Here is a 20,593-nt window from a genome sequence, read left to right as displayed (position 1 = left end):
CTTTCAGCCCTACAAATTTAATAAGCTTCACTGATTATTTCATCACCTCATGATAATAAAATATTGCTTAGATGTGACTACGAAATATTGGTGAACTTATCCGCATTCTGTAATGCCCCTTATACTCTCACACAACACTGTGGCATCATACACGTAACTAAACATTTGCTACATCACAGAAGATAGCTTCGATCTTCGGTTTATCATCCGACTCCCCAAGTGCACCACAGAATTGAATAAATTACCTCCCCTACTTAGAATCTTATCCTGCAGTCAAACTACTGGTCTGACACTGATCTGTGTATATCGAGACATGTTACTACGAGACCTTCTCGGAAATCAATGCAGATATAGACATTAAGGAAGTACGCCTGTCGTGTTTATCTCTTTTTATTTTGAAGGTGACCTCTGTGTGTGTGTGTGTGTGTGTGTGTGTGTGTGTGTGAGAGAGAGAGAGAGAGAGAGAGAGAGAGAGAGAGAGAGAGAGAGAACAAGCACACATATGTGCACACTAGGCATATTACATTTTCCCACTTCTCACCATAGGAGAGTATGTCCAGCATTGTCATAGATGATCATTTTTGTGATCCAGGTGTTATGATGTGTAAAGAGGCACAATGTTGGATGGCTGTACTGTCCTCCAAGTCTCTGAACACAGTAGGGCCCCCAGTCAACATTATTGTGATACTGCACTCCTTCACAATGTGTGTCTCTTCAGCATTGCATTTGGCGCACACATAATTTTTATCGTTGACAATGTGCAAATGCATTGAACAGCACAGGTGGAAGGACTCTTAGAACAACAGGATATTCGGCAAATGGACAGGCCTGACCGTTCCCCTAATGAGCAAGTCTGGGATACGTTGGGAAGATGTATTGCAACACATCCAAATGCACCAATGACCATCCAGCAGTTGTCATCTGTGCTGGTGGAGCAATGGAATGCCCTAGCAGATAAACTCCTAATCAAATTAGTGGCCAGCACAGAAACACGCTACAGAGGATCCACTGCTGCCCGTGATCATCACATATCCTATTAACAACCATTTCCCAACTTTTGTTATGTCCAGGAGACGTGTGTGTGTGTGTGTGTGTGTGTGTGTGTGTGTGTGTGTGTGGTTGCCTCATTAGCAAACTAATCAGAGAAAGCTGAAGTTAGTATAAAAATGCTGGAAACTATCATACAATTTAAAATATCAGCATAAAGATCAACTCCGCAAATAGTTGTTATCCAGGCGTCTGTGTATTGGAAAGGAAGCAACTGAAAAGGAACTTAGGCAGAAATAAGTCAGGAAAATAAAGATAGTAAGCGATTTAAAAAAAAAAAAAAAACCTTTTGAAGCAAGAGTTTCCATCATGACCTGCTTCTCTGAGAGCAAGTATGTATGATAAAATTCTGCCCATGTGAAGCTACAAACATAGCCTTCAATAGTACTGTCAGTTCGATTAACAGGTTTCTAACATACTGTTTGATGACAGACTACACTGCCTGGATATATTTCACCTACTAACAAGCATCTAATAGTAACAGCAAATGCTGAGATGAAAAAGTATATACTATCCATGACTATGACCTGATTACCAAAGTGGTTTATATAGATTCTGATTGTGGTAAGGTTATCTCAATGTGGCACTGGTCTTCAGTGTGTCACTACATAGTGCTAGGATTCAACCAAGAGCTCAACAGTGTTGTTACCTTTAGACAGAGATGAACCATGAGAATGGGGCATATTTGGACTGGCCAGCATGAAATCATCTAACACACTGTACGGATGTTAGAACTATAAGGGGCGTTGAAAAAGAAACAAGCCGGAGTTGGAACACGCAAACCACTGACAGGAGGGTAATATTGAGGTGTGTGTAACGAGGTATGATTTCAGCCAGAGTGTGGAAGTTCACAGCCTGTCGCCAGAGGGTACGCGTGCACGTCACATGACTATACAGAGCTAGCAGCAACATGCATCAATCGTCCAAAGCTGCCAGTCGCATTGCAAACAGTGACATGGCCGCATCAACAGAAGGGCAGAGAAGTGTTGTTCATTTCCTGACAGCAGAAGGAGTAGGAGGAAAGGACATTCATCAACGAATGTCACAAGTGTACAGCAAATGCTGCATGTCCCTTGCAAGGGTCAAGGCGTGGCAAAAGTGCGTCACGGAAGGACGGGAGTCATTAGTCGATGACGCACCATCTGGAACACCACACTGCATTACCGATGACGTTGTCAAGCTGGTGGATGCACTCATTACCCAGACCGACGAGTGACAGTGAAAGCCATAGCCGCTGTGGTTGGATGAGTGTCTGAAGTGTTCACACCATCATGAAGGAACGACTGCACATGTGCAAATAGTGTGCCCAATGGGTGTCCCACAGTCTTCAACTATACCAGAAAGCATGTAAAATGGTCCACTGTCTTGCTCACTGCAACACTTTGCTCGGGAAGGGAATGCATTTCTGGCACGAGGGGTGGCAAACGGTTCACCTTGGACAATAACGTCCAGCTGTAGGTGCAGAACTGGTTAACATCGCAGTCATGGGAATTTTACAAGACAACCTTTCACTGACTCCTGTCACAGTGGGACAAGTGTTTCAACAGGCAGGGTCAATACTTCTAACATACAGGTACTGGTTTCTGTAATTATGCCTCTGGCTCATTTCTTTTTTAAATGCCCCTTATATAAGCAATCTTGTGAAATGGGAATATTGCAAAGGCAACAAAGTGTGAAAATAAAGACAATGCTGTTCTCATTCATTCAGCATTGATGAGCTGTTTACAAGCGGAAACAATGCAGCTGGCAAGTATTGATATGGTAATTGTCTTTGACTACTGGGGTACAGGCCTACTAAATTTTCTGACAAGAGTAACCATAAACATTTCTTTTCTTTCACATATTATTTTAAAGACCAATATAAATACATTTCATGGATGTTAGGTTTCTGACACAAGCGAGTGGGGTTATTAATGTACCAACAGCAGTAAGCTTCTTATGTAATATAATCACAGCATTCTAACTCAAGTAATATGGGATTACCGAAAATTGTAGCACCACAGCTACATTCACACTATGCAAACCATTGTGGAGTGCATGGCAGAGGCGATGTCCCACTGTAGCAGTTATTAGGGTTTCTTCTCATTCCAATTATATATGGAAAGCAGGAAAGGCCTCTGTGTGTGCTGTAATTATTATAATCTTGTCCTCATGATCCCTATGCGACTGATCTATAGGGGTTTGTAGTATTTTCCTAGAGTCAGTGTCTAAAACCTGTTCTTGAAACACTGTTAGCAGACTTTCTTGGGACTTGAAGAGCCTATCAGTTCAGTTCCTTCAGTATCTCTGTAACACCCTCGCATAAGTCAAACAGACCTGTGATCATTTGTGCTGCCCTTCTCTGCATACGTTCAGTATCCCCTAATAGTCCTAATTGGTACGAGTTCCACGCACTTCAGCATTAGTCTAGAATGGACCGCACAAGTGATTTGTAGGCAATCACTTTTGTGGACTGATTGCAGTTCCCCAGTATTCTACCAATAAACCGAAGCCTACCACCTGCTTCACCCATGACTGAATCTATGTGATCATTCCATTTCATATCCCTAAAAAGTGTTATACCCAGGTATATGTATGAGCTGGCCGATTCCAACTGTAGCTCATTGAAATTATGGTCATAGCATACCAGGTGTTTTTTTTTTTTTTTTTTTTTTTTTTTTTGACATAGTCCACATCAGTTCAGGCAGGCTAGGAAAAAATCTTATCTTCACAGTCTCAGATGTTATTAAATTTAGCATATGTTAAAATGAAGGACTAAGTAAGGTACACGTATTTTTTTTTCTCCAAAAAAATTTCTGCTCCGAGATACAGCCCTCCAAAGATGACACTGCACATACCGTTTTGAAGATGCGAATTTTGGAAAAAAATTTAAAAGCTGTATCTCTGGAACAGTTCTACATATTTTGTTGTTTTTTTCTTTTTTTTATTTGAAAGATAATTGCTTTATGATTACAAAGAAATCCTCCATTTGGACTTATCTGTCAAAGTTCTTTTACTATAATGTTCTGAACTTTTCTTAATAATATGTGGATTTTTTTTTTTTCAAAAATGTCAATCCATAAAATTGTGATTTTTTTTCTGTTGATTAGTATCATATAGTTCTACATTTCATGAAAAGGAGAGCTTTTAGGTTGAACAGGTTTTATAAACAATTGAAATTTTTGCCATACATAATACCTGTTTTATTAACACATTATCACATAACATGCTCATAAAAATCAAAACCTACCCTAATTTAACACAATTTTAGTTTTGAAAGATGAGTAAGAGACTCATTTCTCAAGCACTTTAAATGGTTCCAAAATGTATGAGGAAGGTCCAAAGACTTAAAGGTTTCAATTTATACAATTTCCGTGCACTCTGTTTTGTACTGAAATTAGCCAGTCAATGAACTACAAATGTGTTCCACTGCTTCTGTATCTTCTTTTGATATAGAGTGATGCCTTCCTGTTGAACCAATAGGAACTGGAGCACTTACAATTTGCAAAACATTGTGAACAGGAAGTGAGCACTAATGGCGTTGTTGCTGTCCTTCAGCTGGAAACCTATATCCAGCAGCTGATCCAAGTGGTAGCACAAAGTTCACTACGGTTTTGTCTAACTCATAACTGGTGTCTATAATCTCTGCAATCCATCAGTCACAGTCATACTCAAATGCCACAAACATTCCCCTTTTCAGGTTGTGAATCTGAATATGCCCTGCTGTTTCTGAGGTGTTGACCAAATGAACAAAATTTCTTCTTTCTTCCTCTTTAAAGTGCATGCAACACGAGTTTGCCCCATCACTTTCAGTCCAAAAATGTGTCTTCCTAATTCCTTTTACAAGAGTAGTTTGTTTGGACCATTCTTCTTTTTTCTGTTCACAGAATTCTTCGATTTCCTCTTTGGACAAAAGAATGAGGGCTGTGGATGTGTAAGATTTCATGACTCTTGTAAAATCCTCTGCATTCTGAATCGCAGCTGTATCTGGTCTGGAAAGATTATGTTTTGCTTCAGCAGGCCACCTACACCATCACAAGGCCCCTTCCAATGACCAGTAGCACTGTATACCCATTCAGTTGGCGCAAGCGACTTACTCAATTCAAACAGCTGGTAATGATATTTAAAATAACTAGGAGCACCATCATAAATAATGATAATCTTCACTGCCTCTGTTTGCAGTTGAATTTTGTGCATTGCTAGCAAAGCATGTGCTGAGTCATGTCTTGTCACTTACAACTGCAACACCTCTGGTCTTGTTTTGAAAATATGTCACTCCTGTAAAAATTGAAACCTGGTCATTACTCCAATGATACCCTTGTACTTCTTATGGGAAAATAACAGACCAGTTCTCTGCAAAATCACAGCGAAGCGCGAAACATAGTTCTTTAGCTTGTACACACCCTTTCACTTCTGCATTGTGTTACTGTTGCAATTTCTTCAGATGCTGGTGTGTTACTGCTTTCACTGACCATTTACCAAGTTCATCAATGAAACTGTCAAAGGCAACAGTTTTCTTAATTAGTTTATTTTCCTCCCATGTTGCATATTTCTGCAGAGTTATCTGCTACATCTTCCAGGCCCATATTTCTGCAGAGTTATCTGCTACATCTTCCAGGCCAAGTGTCCGTAAAGACAGTCCTCCCTTTCCAGGGCAGTCACCACATTCTTGAAACAAATGTCTTTCGCTTTACGTCACAGACAACTAATGACTTCACACACCCAACCAAGGTGTCAAATGTCACGTGCTGCAGTAAGTTCTTCAAAGTTACCATACAAAGTTAAAAATTTGCACAGTACACACACAGACAGACATCTCTAGGTGGGTGTGGAACTACCCACTTAGTGCATCAAATCTTGATCTTCCAATATGTGAAGTTGTATAACTGCTCTTATAAATTGCAAAAGTTTCTTTAATACTGCGAGTCATGTACCTCTTCACTTTCACAACTTTTTGACCCTCAACTGTTGCAGTTATAGTGTCTTTTTTGTTGGCACTCTGGGGAGAACAGTCCCAGTTATGTTCCAGATGAAATGACTGCACTATATGAACTTGAGCCAAGCTGCCTCTACAGGATGACCACAACAGGGATCTGGTCTTCTAAAGACTTCATTTACAGACCTCAAATTTCTTGATTTGTGTACTTTGTACTTTGATACCGATGGAACATGGTTCAAAATTGTTTTCCTAGAAAATGTCTCTTAAATAATAGTTAAAACTTGTACCTTTTCACTGTAGGATGCACAATATTCAACAGCTGAACTGATATTTGTGAAAAATTCCTGGCAAGAAGGGCAAGAGTGCTTTGGTTCATTTTCTTCTGGAGATGGAATTTCTACTTTGAAGTGTATGGTTAGTTTTGCTGTAGTGTATTCATCCGTATTTTTAGTAATTTTTCTGTGTTTTCCTGATGGTTACAGCTTATGACTCAACTTCAATTACCATGGTTTCTTAACAGGACTACACACATAACTCTGTAGCTGACTGATTCAGGGTATTTAATTCTTCCTCCACTGATGGAAAATCTCCATTGTCAGCACCATGGGAGGCTTTACCTTGTTCAGATACTATCATTGTTGTTATTCTGTCAAAACATTTAGAACACAAAAAGTTGTCACTGGAAACACCTTCATTTGAAATAAGAGTCTTCAAATGATAACACTTATTCCCAACCTGAATAAAGTCTTTTTGTTTGTTTGTTTGTTTGTGTTATATATCACTCTTTTATGGATGTACAAATAATCAGCACACTTCACTCTCCTGTTGCCCCAGTCGGAAGACATTTCAAACATTCCTTTTCACAAAACACACTACAACTGTGTAAACTGGCAAATTCCTCAAGAAAACACAGAACTCACTGGATGGTCTTAAATTTCTTAAAAGCCTCTTCAGTAAACAAATTAGCACTGAACAACTACAATACAGAAACCTGCAATGAATGACCACAACTAAGAAACAGACAAGAAACTACAACAAAGTATAAGAAATATATGCAACAATGAAAATGAAAAGAAATAACTGCAACAAAGAAACTGATAAGAAATAACTGCAAACAAAGACAACAGAAACAAACACTGTAACAAAGAAATTAGTAATAAACAACTTCAGTGAAGACATACATTACCCTTGAAAGTTAAAAACATGATTTTTTAGACTAAAACCTCTCCAACTTACAAAGTGAACGCTCTCCTTTACAGGGAATATAATACTACCTGGTATTAATCAACATGAAAAAAAATTGTTTGCTAAAAAAAAAAAATTTTTTTTTTGTTAATTAAAAAAAAATTGAAATGGCAACAGTAAAAGAATTTTGACAGATACGTCCAAACAGAGGATACCATTGTAATCATAAAGCAATTGTCTTTCAAATAAAAAAAAACTCTAACACAATATCTACAACTGTTACAGACATGCAGCATTTAAAAAAATTTTCTGACACTCACATCTTAAAAATGGTGTTTGCACTGTCATCTTTGGAGGCATGTATCGTGGGGCAGGAATTTTTTTTAGAGAAAACAAAAAATGTGTTTCTTACTTACTCCTGAATTTTATCGCATGCTAAATTCAATAACATCCAAGAGTATGACGGTAACCCCTTTGCCTGAAGCGACACAGATTATGCCTTTTCCAGTTTGTGAAATCCACGATTTTACATTCCTGAACATTTAAAGCAATCTGCCGATCTTTGTATCACTATGAAATCCCATAATATTTATGCAGCTTCTTTCGGACAGTACTTGATTACAAATAGCTGCACCATCTGCAAAAAGTCTGGCTTAACTATTAAAATTTTCCGCAACGTAGTTAATATACAACATGAATAGCAAGGGTCCAAAAGTACATTACTGGCCATCAAAATTGCTACACCAAGAAGAAATGCAGATGATAAACGGGTATTCATTGGACAAATATATTATATTAGGACTGACATGTGATTACATTTCCACGCAATTTGGGTGCATAGATCCTGAGAAATCAGTACCCAGAACAACCACCTCTGGCCTTAATAACGGCCTTGATACGCCTGCGCATTAAGTCAAACAGAGCTTGGATGACGTGTACAGGTACAGCTGCCCATGCAGCTTCAACGCCATACCACGGTTCATCAAGAGTAGTGACTGGCATATCGTGACGAGGCAGTTGCTTGATCACCATTGACCAGACGATTTCAATTGGTGAGAGATCTGGAGAATGTGCTGGCCAGGGCAGCAGTCGAACATTTTCTGTATCCAGAAAGGCCCGTACAGTTCCTGCAACATGCGGTCGTGCATTATCCTGCTTAAATGTACGGTTTCGCAGGGATCACATGAAGGGTAGAGCCACGGGTCGTAACACATCTGAAATGTAACGTCCACTGTTCAAAGTGCCGTCAATGCGAACAAGAGGTGACCGAGACGTGTAACCAATGGCACCCCATACCATCACGCCGGGTGATACGCCAGTATGGCGACGACGAATACACGCTTTCAATGTGCGTTCACTGTGATGATGCCAAACACGGATACGACCATCATGATGCTGTAAACAGAACCTGGATTCATCCAAAAAAATGACGTTTTGCCAGGTTCATCGTTGAGTACACCATCGCAGGCGCTCCTCTCTGTGATGCAGTGTCAATGGTAACCACAGCCATGGTCTCCGAGCTGATAGTCCATGCCGCTGCAAACATTGTCGAACTGTTCATGCAGATGGTTGTTGTCTTGCAAACGTCCCCATCTGTTGACTCAGGGATCGAGGCATGGCTGCACAATCCGTTATAGCCATGCGGATAAGATGCCTGTCATCTCGACTGCTAGCGATACGAGGCCGTTGGGATCCAGCAGGGCGTTCTGTATTACCCTCCTGAACCCATTGATTCCATATTCTGGTAACAGTCATTGTATCTCGACTAACGCGAGCAGCAATGTCGCGATACGATAAACCGCAATCGCAATAGGCTACAATCCGACCTTTATCAAAGTCGGAAACGTGATGGTACGCATTTCTCCTCCTTACACGAGGCATCACAGCAACGTTTCACCAGGCAACGCTGGTCAACTGCTGTTTGTGTGTGAGAAATCTGTTGGAAACCTTCCTCATGTTAGCACGTTGTATGTGTCGCCACTGGCACCAACCTTGTGTGAATGCTCTGAAAAGCTAATCATTTGCATATCACAGCATCTTCTTCCTGTCGGTTAAATTTTGCATCTGTAGCACGTCATCTTCGTGGTGTAGCAGTTTTATTGGCCAGTAGTGTACTTCCCTAAAGCACAACTGAAGCTACTTCTACGTCTGATGATGACTATGATAGATTATAATCAGAAGAGGGGCTAACTCAACCACAAATTCGGTAGAGAATCTGATACAGCTTCCATCAGGCTTGGAGCTTTGTTCAATTTTAACAATTTCAGCTGTTTCTCATTCCACTGACAATAACACTTACTTCATTCATATTTCAGGGGTACAAAGATTAAATTAGGGCGCTCCTCCCATGATTTTCTTTCCAAAGGAACAGTCATAAACAGAGTTAAGAATTTCAGCTTTTGCTTTGGTACTCTCAATTTCAGTTCTTGCCTTATCCGCTAGTCGGGACATCAACTTTGATGCCACTAACAACCTTTACGTACGACCAGAATTTCTTTGGGTTTTGTGAAAGATCATTTGACACACACAGACTTTCACCCATGACATCATCCAGATGGTGGATGTTACTACTTAAAGCTAATTCAATATGGTGACTATGCTGTCACACATTACCCACACAACCAGACACAAACAACACGAATAATATGTAACTGCAGAAATAACATGAAACTAATGGGACATACAGAAATGAGCCAAACAAAAACCTCAACAATAAAAAAAATGAAGAAAATGGATATCCAAAATTTCACTCGATCTGTATAGATGAAAATACCAAAAACCCATACGTAATTCCAAAACTCGGTACAGGAAATTTCACTTGACATATGTAGCTCAAACGAAGCCCACGATACCAACAAAACACAAATAACAGAACTAACTATTATCAAAACACAATCAAGTCAAAATAACTACAACACACTCCCCAATATCTACCACCATGAACTACTGACGTACAGCAACTACCAACCCAAACCACAAACTCCTGAAAAAACTACTCCAATATAAATTTCAGAACCCACATCTCAAAGAACATTATGTACATAAACACACTGCACTTCTCACAATAAATAACAAAAATCATAAAACGACTCTTATGGCGCAAACTAAGCTGACAAATAAATCTAGGATGACAAGCGCATGCACACGCGTGCGCGCGCACACGCACACACACACAACATTACTGAACCAGAGACCTCTTCCAATCAACCTCTAACTACAGGGCTATTACAAATGATTGAAGCGATTTCATAAATTCGCTGTAGCTCCATTCATTGACATATGGTCACGACACACTACAGATGCGTAGAAAAACTCATAAAGTTTTGTTCGGCTGAAGCCGAACTTCAGGTTTCTGCCGTCAGAGCGCTCGAGAGCGCAGTGAGACAAAATGGCGACAGGAGCCGAGAAAGCGTATGTTGTGCTTGAAATGCACTCACATCAGTCAGTCATAACAGTGCAACGACACTTCAGGACGAAGTTCAACGAAGATCCACCAACTGCTAACTCCATCCGGCGATGGTATGGGCAGTTTAAACGGGTCGGCCTACAGTGAGCGAAGAAACGGTTGAACGCATGCGGGCAAGTTTCACGCGTAGCCCGCGGAAAATTGGCTCATGCCACAACTGGAGACCGACAGCGCCGACTTCATCTTTCAACAGGATAGTGCTCCACCGCACTTCCATCATGATGTTCGGCATTTCTTAAACAGGAGATTGGAAAACCGATGGATCGGTCGTGGTGGAGATCATGATCAGCAATTCATGTCATGGCCTCCACGCTCTCCCGGCCTAACCCCATGTGATTTCTTTCTGTGGGGTTATGTGAAAGATTCAGTGTTTAAACCTCCTCTACCAAGAAACGTGCCAGAACTGTGAGCTCGCATCAACGATGCTTTCGAACTCATTGATGGGGACATGCTGCGCCGAGTGTGGGAGGAACTTGATTATCGGCTTGATGTCTGCCGAATCACTAAAGGGGCACATATCGAACATTTGTGAATGCCTAAAAAAACTTTTTTGAGTTTTTGTATGTGTGTGCAAAGCATTGTGAAAATATCTCAAATAATAAAGTTATTGTAGAGCTGAGAAATCGCTTCAATCATTTGTAATAACCCTGTATTGTCATGCCAGCACCACATGAACTTGTCCCCGATTCGAGAAGCAGCGACTATGGCCAATTTAATAAATCCACCACACTGCTCACACTTAGCACATTCCATTGCCAAGGCCATATAACTGGAGAAATTTAATTGTAGCAGCCACATTGTCACCCATAGAGAAATTAATGAGTAACCAGTAAATTTCGTTGTACGATTTGTACTTACTATCAACAAAAGACACAAAAATTAAATTTCAAAGCATTAACAACAAACCAATGATCCTAAAACCAAAAACAAATCAGTAGCCAATAACTAACGGCATTAAGATAACTCACTGACATGCCAACACAAACAACCTCCCAAAACACTGAATAAGTCTACTGCCACACTAACATCACTCACAAACAATTTAAAAATAGAAATATAACACCATAAAGTGTGCCACCATTTACGTCAACAGGCTGTCTGCAAACATGATCCATTTCAAAGATGCTGTGTTACTATGATAACAAACACAAAACAGTTACATCATAGGTGAAAGCCAACAGGTGGTACCACAGTTTTCAGTTGAATGTAAACTATGTAATTTAGTGCAAGATATGTCTCTTATGTCTCACTTTATATTTTAGTTGCTTATCTTCATTGTAGGTCTATAATGATGACAAATTCTTATCATCATCATCATCAGATGATCCCTGTATACAAAAATATGTAAATAATATACGTTCCATATGAGTAGCAGAGGAGAAAAGTACTATCTTTTCTAACAAAGTCAAAATTCATTCTGAACAGGGAATTTTTCATACAGGATACGTGCATTATCCACAATATCTCGTTCAAAACCCCATAAGTGTATGGCAATTTCAGAGTTATATCACACTATAAACACAAAAATTCTGAATGTCACCTTCAGACTTGTCAGAATGTATGACTCTGAGAAATAATAAATGTGAAAATTTGTTTTATGAAAGAGAAAAGAGGTCTCAGATAGTACAGGCATTCGATACAACTCAAAACAGATGTGAAGAAAACAGAACCATGTGAAAGGAAAATTACAGAAAGGCTGGGAAAAGGGTGAATACATGAGATAGGCAACCAAGGCTGAAAATTTAGTGTACTGTAGTTAAAATCAATAACTACCAAGAAGTCCAAACCTGGAAATAGTCTATGCTGAAATACTGTGACCAGAGAAGAATTCTACAGTCAATGCAATTACAATATAAATGCCCAACAAAACATGAGTCCAATGCTATATCAGTCTTTCTTAAACAACCGAGATTCAGAAACCGAAACAAAGTTGCAGGAAATTTTCCAGGATAAATTCACAGTTTGATGTTAACTGTCAATTTTTTTATATAAGCACTGGGCGCCTGAGGCTGTCACACACACAATCTATAATCCACATTGCACCACTTTTCTTAGCCGTTATATCCGACACCTATATGAACCGCTGAAAGGCCAAAGTGTTTCACATCAACACACACAGTAAAGCCTGAAAAGTAACACTATTAACAGTTCACAATAAATCTAATAAAAACATCTGACACTGCAGCAATCGTGTCTTCTTTTTTTTCTTCCTGCCCTGTTATCTGGTTTTTCAAACAGAAGAGCTATCTGATATGGACAAAAACTGTATTATAATACTGTGAAAAATGATATGTCCAGATCCACCCACTGAGAAAAGACGAGACTTCATTCTTCAGCCACTGTAGAATCTCATCTAAAATGTGATGAGTACAATGAAGACCCCACACTTGGATAATACCTGGATTCCTACCCGTGGCATTACCCCAGAGCCTTACATCAGGAAGCTGCAAACTACAGTGTTTTCTTGTTCTGACAGTAACTAGTGATTGTACTTTTCACCATTTGAAACAGTCCCCGATCCCACAAAAGTTCACAGCAACATGACTCAGATCAGCTTCACCTGTTCATATGTCCTCTGTTCTGTCATCAACACTGTCATCCACTTCATGTTTTGAATTCATATTACCATCACATCCAACTCATAACCTGAATCAATGGGCTCCATCACATTCATTCAAAAGGTATTTCTTCAAAAGACATTCTGATGTTTCGATCATTTATTTTCAGAACTCACTGAGAATAACCCTTCTGTTCAGGTTGTTTTTAATCATGAGATGGACCTAGTAGAAGCTCCAGATTGTGCAAATTAATTATGAGACACTGTCAAGAACAACCATTATATATTATACCAGAATTTATGCAATAAACACAAAATGTTGAGAAAGGCATGTGACAGACAACAATCACAAAACTGGTATCATGCATCTGAGAGATGTCACGGTGAGTTTACTGTGGAGTCACTGAAGGTCAAAAGTGTAATCGACACCCAGCATTCACAGCAAAAAGCAACCACTCCAGATGAAAGGTACACAGAGAGAAAAGCCAAGAAAGGGAGTGGATGTTCACTAGGAAGTTTGACAGCTGTTTCAAGTATGTATGATATGAGTCAAGAGTTAAGTCAATCAGTTGAGAACACAGAGAGCGAATCACAGAAAATCATCTGCTGTGACAGCTTATGACATTTTGGTACACACAGTACATCAACAAGACACGGTAAATGTCTGCATCTACACTCTACAAAAAAAATGTAATGTGCATGGCAGAGGGTACATCCTATTGTACCAGTTGTTATGGTTTCCTTCTGTTCTATTCACATATGGAATGCAGGAAAAATGATTGTTTGAATGCCTCTGTGCCTACATTAATTAATCTAATCTTATCTCCACAATCCTGTGTGAGCGATACATAGAGTAGTAGCCTATATTCCTACAGTCATCATTTAAAGCCGGCTCTTGAAACTTTAATAGACTTTCTCGGGGTAGTTTATACCCATCTTCAGGAGTCCTCAGTATCTCTGTGACACTCTCCCAAGAATTACACAAAACTGTGACAATTCGTGCTGCCCATCTCTGTAAATGTTCAATATCCCCTGTTAGTTCTATCTGGTATGGGTCCCACACACTTGAACAATGTTTTCCAGCTGGTCACATAAGTGATTACAAAGTAACAGTAAGATTAAAGAATGGAAGTAGCGCCGTACTGATCATGATTCAAAGTAATTTTTATTACACAGTAAATTAAAAAACTGTGTATTACCTAACTGACTCACGAGTACAAGCAGGTCAGTCAGATTCAGTGAATGTGTTACCTTGAGGGAATGTGGAGCTGTTTACAACACAAATTTTATGTTCTGTAATTCACCTGATGGTTGGCCTAAAAGTTTGTAGATGCCTCGACCAAGTTGTTTAACCTAAGTTTTAGTTTTTCTTTTTTCATTGTTGAACAATTTGGTAAAACTGGTTAAGCACAAAGAAATAATTTCTGCAGCTGTGCAGGTATTCTGTAATTACTAGGTATGGACACGAAACCAGAAGAGCCGGTCGCATTGTACATGCCAAACAGTTTAAATTCTATCCTGTATCGATTAACTATAATAAAAATGGGTGCGTTTATGTAACTTGCAAATAGTCACTTAATATTTATATTAGAAAAGCAACAATACCATTGCTTAACACAAATCAAGAGCAGTTACAATGCTGATTAACTTATTTAAAACACTTTGGTGACTTACGTCAAGCGCCTTTTGAATAATTTGTTTAACATCAGTTATGCTTCCATTATCTGTTATTTGGCCGACAGCTTCTTCAGAGAGATTCCTGAAAAATGGGAAATAGAAACTGCCATGTGAGCGCTATTATGTTCTTCTAAACGTTCACATGCATATAACGATAAAAAGCAATTTCACAGTACTGTTTTATGGTGTCCAATGGACTTGTAAACTTGTCAATTATTGCGAATTAAAGCATCATTAACAAGCAGTGAAAACTAACCACCCTCGTTCCTTAAGCGCTTCGGTGACTGCCATCTTCTGTGGTGATGTATTAGGACACAAATAAAAAGAACCGCCTACGGCGTACGAGGCATGTTAGCATCTTTGTACAAGTTAATCTGTTAACAAACATTTGTTCTGTTTATTCACAGTCCAAAAAAGCATACGTATTTGTTTTGATACGTATATACACATAGCCCTGTATCAGCTCAGACAAGTACTACTTGCTTCCATATTTGGAAAGCAATCAGAGATATATTTCAATAATGATGTTCCGTCCTTTTCGTTGGAGGTTTGCGAGCAGTGTTCAGCGCGCTTTTACTACGAATAAATAACATCTACAACTGAGAGACTGAAATTATTTAAATGGTGATCAAAGTCCTGAAAACAAAAGTGCCGCTTGTTTAAATGTTTTCAACAACGTGAAACGCAATTTTTACAATGCTCAAAGAGTCTACCTTTCATCATTCATGGATTCTTCAGGGAAGGAAGCAAATCCTGAAACGTGTACATGGATTGCACATCGGTTGAGATCTGAGCGAAAATTTTTTCTTTGGGGCGAAATATTTTTTAATTGGGTACAGGTAAAGACTTTTGTCAATTATTTAAAATGCTATGTAAAAACTTTTGCGCAAAGAAGTTTAGGCCTATTTAACTACCAGGGACTTGAAAATGGAGGGAACTCAGTGTTACTGTATGATGAAGGAACTTTAAAATAGTTCTAGTTTATCAGTACAGTGGAACTAAACACTGAAAGAGAATGGAGGAAAACGCCTGTGTTAACTTCTTCACATATCTGATTTCGTAATGCATCAGGTCATTTTAGCGATTGTTCTTATAACGGAAAAGAACAAAATATTATAGGACCTTTATACGACGAGAAACCATATCTTTGCTATGACGAATACCATGAACTATTTTCCCATATCAATCAGGTGCATACGAAATATTATTCTTATTATAACTATTACTTACTTATCATACAGCTTTAAATGGGGATCCATCCTGACAGAAACAAATGTACACGATCACATTTAGCTATTCATCGCACAATTATTTGCGATCTAATTGTGAAGAAGAGTAATATCTTGAGCTGATTATTCATTATAAACACTGCTATAATGAGGTGTACTCGAGGATTATTCATGTGAAGGGTTTTGATAGAGATCATTATAAACGCTGTCATAATGAGGTGTACTCCAGAATTATTCATGTGAACAGTTTTGATAGAGACTGCTTGAAACTGCTGATGAAATGTTTCTCCTAAGCACTTATAATCGTCAGCGAGAGCCTAATACAGATGGACAAAAGCGTTCTTTTCAGGGATCAGATTAGAACCGCTCACTCACTGAAATGAAACAGCTTTTTTCGTTACTCATCACTAACCATACACTTTCTGAAAACAATGAAAGGAACGCACGCTACCTTTTTACTTCAAGATCACTGTACCTGTATTTTTACCTTGTTTTAACCTGTTCTGAAGGAACATCGAAAGATGATAAATAATTCTGCGTTGTGTCCCTTGTAGTTTTAAAATTTCCGAATATTTCTAAATTTCGTTTGCAGTAGAAGTTACAAAAAAAATCACAACAAAATACATTATTTTAATCAAGTTGTGAAATTATAAAAATAAAACTCTCTCCATTTCCTCTCATTTATATGGAAAACAAAATACAACATGAGTACTACAGAACAATAGAAATTATTTTTCCACTTCTCTCTATTAGCTAAAGTCGTTGTCTATAATCAACATGACAATATATGTCTAGTTCAAAAATCGCTGCAGATTTTCAGCCATGGCTTCCTTGGAGTTTTCTGATGTTATCGTCGAAACCCTCTCAAAGTGAAGAATACCCTTATGTTATGGTAGTGATTAGTAAATTTTTGATTACCTTGTGTTTCAGCAATTTTGTAAATGGTACATCCACTTTTTTTGAAAAATATAACTGCCCTCTTTGAACTGCAAAGGAGCTAGGATCTGGGAGTATAAGGTGTTGAGTGAAAATAATGTTAGAAGTAAAATTATTTATTTATTTATTTATATGAGAGAGATTTTTAAATTACAAAAGCAAGTGATATTAGTGTGTCAGAGAGGCTGAATCTGAAAACAAATCGTTAGCTTAAGAAAACAGAATAAACAGTAGGATAAGTAAATAACAAAAACTTTAAGAAAACTACACTCTCAGCTGAAAAGGTAAGCAAAAATGTTACCTGACTGGTTTGGACAATCATGGAAAGCAGACATTTGAATTAATGTACATGCCTGTGAAGCAGATGCTTGCACCAAATAAAATCAATCCCCACACAGATAATTTAGTACTGAACTTTAAAACTTCATACACTCGACCACAAAGCAGCCAAAAGGTAATTGTTATGTCGCTGATATGTACAGGGTAATTATAATTAAAGTTAAAATTTCAAACCGCTGCAGAAATAATACCACTGGTCAGAATGACGTCAAATTGCAACGGAATATTATTGGAGAAGGGGGAAAACACATGGTAGAAGAAAATAAATAGTTACAAAATATAGCAACAAATGGCGCTATAAGCATCATAATTTTATAATGGTCGACTACAAATGACAAATTAATCATACAACAATGTCAAATAAGGTGTACATTCGATGTTAAACAAACTGTACTACTCAGATGCGCATGGGTGTACAGTTGTGATACTGTTAGTTACGTAAGCCCATCCACCAAGCCAAGGTCATATCACATCAGATGGAAATGATAGGTTTTTCATTGTCCTGAGACCAGAAACCGCACAAAAAGCATCACTCACTTCGGTTTTTAACTGTCCTGAGGCCAACAACCGCATAAAAACCATCAATCAAAATCAAATCAGATTGTTAATTTCTGTGTGACTGGCGGAAAACATGTTCAATATGCTGTCCACCATTTTCTGAAACAAGTTGAAATCGAGAAACATCATGTTCCACAACTGATCGAAGTGGTCAGGGATCACGTTCAGATTGTGTTCGCAATGCATGCCTTCAATGCAGGTTAAGTTTGCAATCGGAACACTGAACATAGCATCTTTCAGATAGCCCCACAGCCACAAGTCAAATGATTAAGATCAGTTGATAGGGATGGCCAGGCTGTAGGGAAATGGCGGATGATAATTCTAGCATTTCCGAAATGGCGCTTCAGCAGCTGCTAATTGAATATATAGAGTGTGGAGGCGCTCCATCTTGCATACAAATGATCCCATCCATACATCCACGCTGTTGGAAAGCTGAATTACGTGCTCATGCATAGCACTTACCAGTGACTGAGAAATAAAATTAATGAATTAACTATCTGCATAGATGAATTAGAGTCTTCAAACCCAGCTGACATAATCTGCCTCTCCGAACATCATGTGACCACTGGTATAGAACTTTTAAGTGTTACAGGGTTTAGGTTAGCATCTCACTTTTGTAGATCAGAAATGGAGAAAGGAGGAGTTGCCACATTCATCAGGAACTGTCATAAATTTAAGAACATAGACATTCATAAATTTTGCCTAGAACAGCATATGGAAGCATGTGCAACAGAATTAGATTTCCACAAAAAATCTTTCATAATATTAAGTGTATATCGAGCACCTGCAGGTAACTTTAATCTGTTTGTAAACCACCTTGAAGCTGTACTGGCCCATTTAACAACCAAAAACAAAGAAATAGTGGTTGCTGGTGATTTCAATGTAGATTTCCTTAAAGACTCTCCCAATAAGAACTTATTTGAGTTAGTAACACTATCATTCAACTTAATTCCCACAGTAAAGTTCCCCACTAGGATAGCCACTTGCTCACAAACAGCCATTGATAATATCTTTATAGAAAAGTCAAATGAACAAAATTATATTACAAAACCAATAGTCAATGGCCTCTCAGACCATGACATGCAGTTCCTTCTGTTAAATGTTAATACTGAACAGAATATAAAATCTGTTGAATCTGAGCTCAAGAGGGTAATCAGTAAGCCAAAAATTGATTATTTTAGGACACTCCTCAGGGACATTCACTGGACTGATGTTTACAGTGCTCATGGCATGAATGAAAAATATAACATTTTTGCTAATAAAGTGCTTACCTTATTCGAACACTGCTTTCCCCCAAAACTTACCAAGGTTAGAGCAAAGTCTGCAAAGAAGCCATGGATTACTCGAGGAATAGGGGTATCTTGTAAAACCAAAAGAAAACTGTATCTGTCAATCCGAAACATTTCCAATGTTGATGCTATAGCACATTATAAGAAATACTGCAAAATATTAAAGACTGTAATACGGATGTCAAAGCAAATATATTACAAGGAAAAGATAGTCATATCAGATAACAAAATAAAGACAATATGGGATATAGTGAAGGAGGAGACCGGTAGAACCAGACATGAAGAGGAACAAATAGCATTAAGAGTAAATGATGCATTGGTGACAGATGTGTATAGTGTTGCAGAACTTTTTAACAAACATTTTATAACTGTTACTGAAAAGAAGGGGCTGTCAGGTTCGGTAGATGCTGCTATGGATTACCTTAGACCAGACATTTCAAGTAACTTCCATAATATGAATTTGACCCTCACTACCCCAACAGAAATAATGTCCATCATAAAATCTTTAAAATCAAAAACATCTAGTGGGTATGATGAAATATCAACAAAGTTAATTAAAGAATGTGATTCTGAGCTAAGTAACATATTAAGCTATCTGTGTAACCAGTCGTTTATCAGTGGAATATTTCCTGAATGGCTGAAATATGCTGAAGTTAAGCCACTGTTTAAGAAGGGAGATAAAGAAATAGCATCAAATTTCCGTCCAATTTCATTGTTGCCAGCATTCTCAAAAATTTTCGAAAAAGTAATGTACAGTCGTCTTTATAACCATCTTATCTCAAATAACATACTGTCAAAGTCACAGTTTGGATTTCTAAAAGGTTCTGATATTGAGAAGGCTATCTACACTTACAGTGAAAATGTACTTAATTCATTAGAGAAAAAATTGCAGGCAACTGGTATATTTTGTGATCTGTCAAAGGCATTTGACTGTGTAAATCACAATATCCTTTTAAGTAAACTAGAATATTATAGTGTAACAGGAAATGCTGCAAAATGGTTCAAATCTTATATCTCTGGCAGGAAACAAAGGGTGTTATTAGGAAAGAGACATGTATCAAGCTATCAGGCATCATCCAACTGGGAGCTAATTACATGTGGGGTCCCACAAGTTTCCATTTTGGGGCCCTTACTTTTCCTTGTGTATATCAATGACCTTTCATCAGTAACATTACCAGATGCCAAGTTTGTTTTGTTTGCCAATGATACAAACATTGCAATAAATAGCAAATCAAGTGTAGTCTTAGAAAGATCAGCCAATAAAATATTTGTGGACATTAATCACTGGTTCCTAGCCAATTCTTTGTCACTAAACTTTGAAAAAACACACTACATGCAGTTCAGAACTTGTAAGGGGTGTCCCAAGAGTATATGTCTAACATATGATGACAA

General features: G+C 38.3%; 1 protein-coding gene across 1 annotated transcript in view; it reads right to left on the bottom strand.

The window, feature by feature from the left end:
• The window catches only part of LOC126174901 (tudor domain-containing protein 3), a 162,231-nt gene extending 146,868 nt beyond the window's left edge, over window positions 1–15,363 (bottom strand). The window contains exons 1-2 of the mRNA XM_049921324.1: window positions 15,107–15,363; window positions 14,848–14,932 (exon numbers count right to left, since the gene is read on the bottom strand). Of these exons, the coding sequence (XP_049777281.1) occupies window positions 14,848–14,932; window positions 15,107–15,141 (120 nt within the window). The 5' untranslated portion in view covers window positions 15,142–15,363. The remainder of the gene's footprint in view (window positions 1–14,847; window positions 14,933–15,106) is intronic.
• Between the last annotated feature and the right edge of the window lie 5,230 nt (window positions 15,364–20,593).

This window comes from Schistocerca cancellata, chromosome 3 (assembly GCF_023864275.1).
Source record: "Schistocerca cancellata isolate TAMUIC-IGC-003103 chromosome 3, iqSchCanc2.1, whole genome shotgun sequence".
In the NCBI taxonomy this organism is placed as follows: domain Eukaryota; kingdom Metazoa; phylum Arthropoda; class Insecta; order Orthoptera; family Acrididae; genus Schistocerca; species Schistocerca cancellata.
Note: the sequence above shows the minus strand (reverse complement) of the source record. Positions and strands in the feature narration are given on the sequence as shown.